At 40.2% G+C, this 6,000-nt stretch overlaps 1 protein-coding gene across 7 annotated transcripts in view; it reads right to left on the bottom strand.

Moving 5' to 3' along the window:
• The window catches only part of UNC79 (unc-79 homolog, NALCN channel complex subunit), a 238,398-nt gene that overhangs the window by 94,508 nt on the left and 137,890 nt on the right, over positions 1–6,000 (bottom strand). For 4 of the 7 annotated variants that reach the window (XM_059373859.1, XM_059373862.1, XM_059373863.1 and 1 more), the window contains exons 25-27: positions 4,137–4,338; positions 3,334–3,513; positions 1,795–1,860 (exon numbers count right to left, since the gene is read on the bottom strand). In XM_059373859.1, the coding sequence (XP_059229842.1) occupies positions 1,795–1,860; positions 3,334–3,513; positions 4,137–4,338 (448 nt within the window). The remainder of the gene's footprint in view (positions 1–1,794; positions 1,861–3,333; positions 3,514–4,136; positions 4,339–6,000) is intronic. The other 3 variants (XM_059373861.1, XM_059373865.1, XM_059373866.1) reach the window with 1 other exon arrangement.

Raw genomic sequence — 6,000 nt, 5'->3', positions numbered from 1 at the left:
ATAGTGGGTTAAGCCGCTGCCTTCGGCTCAGGTCATGATCTCAGAGTCCTGAGATCGAGTCCCACATCGGGTTCCCTGCTCAGCGGGGAGCCTGCTTCCCTCTCTCTCTCTCTCTCTGCCTGCCTCTCCATCTACTTGTGATTTCTCTCTGTCAAATAAATAAATAAAATCTTAAAAAAAAAATAAAAATAAAAATAAATTTACTGTCTAGTAAATAATAATGCAAAAATGAGAAACTAGTCTGAAAGGACCTTATAAAGTAAGCCAGCTACTTCCAAATCTACACAAGTTTTTATTATGCTGTGTTGTGTAAATTATCTTTCCAGAAGCTTTAACATTATATTTAATATACACAATGCCCACAGTCAGCCCCATTTCCATCTGGTCCCTTTTGGTAAGACAAGTAGAAGCCTAAAGCCTTTTTTTTTTTTTTTTTTTTTAAACTTCAGGAAACATATGTATCCATTTTCCCAAAGAGATGTGAGAAGACTCTTTTAGATTGTGAAAATGGTAAATGAGAATAAGTAAAGACTTTAATTGAATAATTAATTCAAATAAGCCTTAGGACAAAAAGAAAAGATGGGGTAAAATAAAGATAATTTATGAAACTGCTTAAGATCATCTCAAAAAGACCTCACTGAAGGGGACCTAGACGGACTTCACATTGTCGCGGAGCTCAGGCTCAGAAGTTCGCACTTTTACTCTCCTTCTAATCCCAGTAGAGCTGAGGCCTGAGTGACGCAGAAAACAAGGCAGACGGACTCGGCCAAAGGCTTGCTAATCCTTCTGTCTCAACAATTTTAGAAGAGAAAACCCACTCTGGCCAACACCTGCTGTTGGCATCCATAATCTTTGGGGCCTTCTCTTCCCCCCACCCCCACCCCCAGCTACTGCTCTTTCTGGCGTCATGCTTGTAACACTTAGTGTACGTGATTTGAAAACCTCCTTACTTGAAATTCTCCTTCTGAGGCCACTCTTAAAACTATTCTTAGATGAAAAACCAAATGTTCTATAGCATGATACACAGGTGGCAGTTACCAAGTTTGCTGTCGACAAATAAGCACCTATTCAGGTGCTCGCTTCGGCAGCACATATACTAAAATTGGAACAATAAGCACCTATTCAGAACCCTACGCAATCTTCCCAATACACCGTGCCACCATTTGTGGAGCTAACGTTCGGTCTGTGACAGCCTTGGCTGAGCCCCTTCAACCCTTAGGATCCTTCATGATAAACTATAATCTCTCATGGGACACGGAACGGTAGTTACACTGTAGCGAGTCGAATATGACCCTTTGGTCTCCAAACAATCGAAATCCTCCTTTCTCTGAGACACAGAAATGCAGGTAGAGTTGCAAAGAATCAAGAATGGCTACGGGGATGAGTGAATGATGGTGGCTCAAATGTATAACCTCTGAAAATGTCAATGAAATGTTATGTTTTTCCTAGAGCGGATATATATGAACATAATATTTCTATGTGTAAAGACACATACAAATAGAAGTACTATGTATAGGTCTGGTCGTATTGGCTCTCTGGGGAAAAGTGCATATTCGGGTAACATGATAGCTCTTACTGGACCACAAGTTAATGGGATCCAAGGTCATCTGCCCCTAGTAAGATAGAAAGAATTGCTAGGTCAGGGGCTCAAATGCCTGAGCATCTGGGGTAGGACCCTTCAAGTTTGCAAGTCCTAAATCTAGCACTCTGGCCCATTTAGAGACACTGTATCCTTCACCTTGACCACCTGGGATAGACACTTGCACACGGCCCTTGCACGTCAGAAGTACCCACCTGGTGTGTGTTCGCGTGTCCCACCGAGAGCCGGAGCAGACTGCTCATGCCTGGTCAACCTCATGGCTTAAAAATCAACAACAACTCTATTGAAATAAGCATTAAAAACAACTTGAGCCTAGAAAACACACTCAGTGCTAACTCACTGGATAGGAGGGGCAGGTTTAAGTTTCGTTTTCCTACTTGTCATTAACATCGCAGAAAAGATGTTTGCGTCACAAAAGCTTTGTGGTTTTATGTGACTTTCCAGAACATTCTTTCATGTTATTTCCATTCTTAATCTTCAAAATTGTCATGTGAATCAAGTAGCGAGAAAGGACAATAAGTAACCCTGATATCCCCAAGTGGCTGGTTAAGTTATAAAAGAGCTGGGAAATTCATAGAAATTGTAATTTATTTCATCTAGGTATTGGTTTCTAGGATCTGATTCGGTCTCCTCTGGGGCCTAGAATTCCTGCGGGTTATTCTTAAATGACCACTTGCTAGAATTTTTGTTCCCTGAAAAACTGAGTTACTGATCACTTAAAGGGCTTTCATTGACTTCTCCCAAAGTTCACAATACCACATTTTCATAGCTTGTCTAAAATAGAGATAAAATGCAATAAAAAAAATCAAATCATATTTGTGATTAAAAATGATTATGTTATACGAGGCTGTCTTCCAATAAATGCCAATGGAAAAAGCAAACCTTTCCACTTCTGACAGGACAAGAGGTATGTTTTAGAGTGTTATGTGATGAATTTCACAGCAGTTATTTAAAAATAAAATCACTTGACAAATTTCACAAGTACCATATTTAAATATACTTATTCACTAACATGGTGATTTAGTTATGAAATTTTAATTATTTGCCATTCATGAGCCTTTGCTGATCATTAGGGTTCATTTAGTCATTTGGTAATTAAGGGAAAATTGTGCTCTCTTTCAAAGTGCCATATAAAGAAAGACCTTTACAAAACAAGCATACAGGGTCTTTTTTTTTTTTTAATTGGCAACGAAGCTTATTTTTATTTATAAATAATCTGGTGAAGCTGCACAGAAATTCAACTTCTCCTCAACCTGGTGTTTTCTTTTCAAAAGCAACCATTATTTTTGGTTCTTGTGGGAGCTTGTTCAGCTGTCTCCATCATACGTGAAAAGCAAATGCATTCCACACTTCCACCCTGTCACCTCAGCTGCCATGGGGTCTGGCCTGTCCTGCTCTTTTCCAGGAAGCTCTCAGGTTCCAGGACTGGTGGTATCCCCCTTCCTGTCCTAGGACTCAGGAGCAGAGAGGCTGCGTCTACGTTTCTGGCCAGGCATGAGTGGATTTGCTGCCTTCTACTGCTGGACCAGGGCTTTGCTTCACCCACACACTGGACAAAGCCCCCCACCAGGGCACTGACATTCTTGGGGTGACCCTCTAGGGAATCTGAAGCCCTAACCTAGTGAAGGAGCTCTGTTGACTAAATAAGTTACTCTATGAACATTCAACAGGACAAGTCAGCCTCAGAAAGACATTAAACAGATTTAAAGGAAGGAGGGAAGAAGATACTCAACGAATTTTGGAGGTTAAGGTCTCGGGGAGGGAGAGTGCCCTCTTGGATTCCACAGGCCCCTTCACGCTGTCTCTCAGAGAACGCACACTCTTCTGGCGGTTCCTCGCAAAACGAGCCCTCTTGATCTTCCACAATGCTGCGTCACTGAGGTTAGCAACATTGGTCCTTACAGCCGTGATAGCTTTGCAAAAAGAATCAGACATTATTTTCTTTAACGGACACAACGAGCTTGAAATAACCCAGCTGTGTATATTTTCAGGATTAAAGTACGTCTTTCGTGGACACATGAATCATTCGTGGTGAGTCATAGAAAAAAATCATCACTACTGTCTATCACGACTATTGCCTGTGAGTCTTCTTACTTAGACCATAAGATTACATTGTCTAAAGTTTTTATCATCACTGGAGACACAGTTGACTGACCCACTTTTCCCATCTATTTAGAGCTGTAGGTAACTAACAAGCATGCAAGGGTGAATTTGTGAGATGCGAATGTATCTCACAAAATTGCTCACAAACACTGTGAACATGACTACTGAATCATATTTAAGGAACACACAGTCATAATGGGTCACCATAGGTCCTCAAAGAAATGCAAAGGGTTTTGCTTTTGGAATGCCAGAAACCAGTTGATCTACAGATTACTACAGCGTTACTCAATAAATATTTAATAAACTGAGTTCATGAAGTAAGAGCGTCCTCCATAATGGGAAATTAGGCTACATGCAGAGTATGGTCTGCTTATCTAGCAGATGTAAGAATAGGAACTATGGCTGTTTAAAGCAAGTTCTTTGTTTTGCTTACTTGTAGGAAAAGGAAATTCTTTGTTACAATCCAAATGTAGCTGGGCTTCCAAAGAAAGGGTCTCAAATCTGTTGACAAAGAACTCCCAGCTCAAGGCAGGAATATCTTGCTTAAGAAAATGCAGGAGTAAAAGTTTGCTCAGTATTGTGGGTCTGTCTTTAACCACAGTATCAAACTGGAAATCAAGACAGAGACACAGACCCTGGGGCAGAGAGGGGGAAGAAAGTTTAAGTCAGACATAAACATCTAAGTTCCTTCAAAGCAAATACATTAAGCAAAGTCAGTGAAACAAGACAAAACCTCCTTGCTCCATACGTATAATGTGGAATGATCTGATTGAAATTTTCTTTGATTGCAAGTTTGGTAGAAATAAAATGCAGAAGAGGAATTTCTCCCAATTGTAGAATACCTCTTAAATTCTAGTTCAGAAATCTACACTAAATGTAGGTTATTGGTTTTCAGATGCATTCATTAATAACCATTTAATCCAAATGCTCTCAAACCAATGTTTCTTTTTTCAATGTCTGTAGTTTCTATTAAAAGAAGCATACTTCCAAAGCTACATTTGAGAATACACAATACAAGTTTCTAATTTCCTTTCAATGCTAAATGCCATGGTTCTAAAAGAAAGTAAACTCATTTTGTCTTCTTGGAATGTGAGTGGCACACAGAATCTTAAAAAATCAAGTAGGACTAAACTGACCATCCATTTCTCCAGTGTATGACTCTGCTTACCATTCCCCCTTTCCTAACTGAATGAAACCTAAAAACCGTAATTCATCCAAGCATTCTATTAATTTGTTCAACTCTCAACTACTGAGTGCCTCATATGTTCCAGGCGCTGGGCTGGAAGACTACCTAGTCTTTAAGACCAACGGAGTATCCAGAAGACAACTGGGAATTTTTATAAGGGAGGCTGTGGGTCCACAGTCAGCCGAACCACCGAATTGCCCAGATCCTTTCTTCTTGGTCTCTTTTAGGGGAAGCAGGGTATAGACACAGTTACAGTCAAGAATGTGGACTATATTATGACTCACAACCTGAGTCTGTTCTGCCACATACTAACCACGTGACCCTGAAAAAGCGACCTACTCTACCCCTTCCAACCCTCGGCTTCTCTATCTGTAAAATGGGAACCCACAAGGTTATTGTGGGGATTAAATAAGACAATGGAGATCAGACACTTAACCCACTGTCCTGGAAAGACAGTATCTGTTTGACAAATTTTAGCTTTTGCCATTATTATTAGTTTTCATTATAACAACACTGTAATAAGTCGGGAGCCAATGTGGGAAATCAGGAGATCAGGACTTCGGAGGTTCTAGTCTCGGTTCTTCCACTAACTCGCTCTGTGTCCTTTAACGAGTCACGTTACCTCTCTGAGACCTGGTTTCTTCAATTATAAAATTAAGGTGACAAATAAAATAAATAAGGAGCTCTCTCCAGGTCTCGTATTTCATGTTGTTTTGACTTTCATTTTAGTTGGTGTATTTGCCTTCTCAGATCTTGCTTTGCTTTATATTATAATTCGTCACAGAGATGATTTCTCTTAGTGTCTAGTCTCTAATGACAAGAGCTCCCAGCCCAGGGACCAGCTACATAGTACAAGATTAACCAGCTGAGTTCACAAATCTGCCACAAAAAATAACATTATACAATTCCTGTCTCTGTCAAAAGTGTTTTCACCATACAGACAAAGATTAAAAAGAAAGTAGTAAGAGATAAGAACAAGGGGTCTTTAGTAAGGTGTGTTTCTGGGATTTTTTTTCCCATTAGAAACTCCCCCATTCTTGCGGTCCTCATCATCAGCTCTGTATGTGCTCAGGAGAGCACCGTCCACAGAGCACACAACACACATCCAAGG

The sequence above is a fragment of the Mustela nigripes genome, chromosome 13, assembly GCF_022355385.1.
Source record: "Mustela nigripes isolate SB6536 chromosome 13, MUSNIG.SB6536, whole genome shotgun sequence".
In the NCBI taxonomy this organism is placed as follows: domain Eukaryota; kingdom Metazoa; phylum Chordata; class Mammalia; order Carnivora; family Mustelidae; genus Mustela; species Mustela nigripes.
The sequence above is the reverse complement of the archived record's forward strand: the minus strand, read 5'-3'. Positions and strand labels throughout refer to the sequence as shown.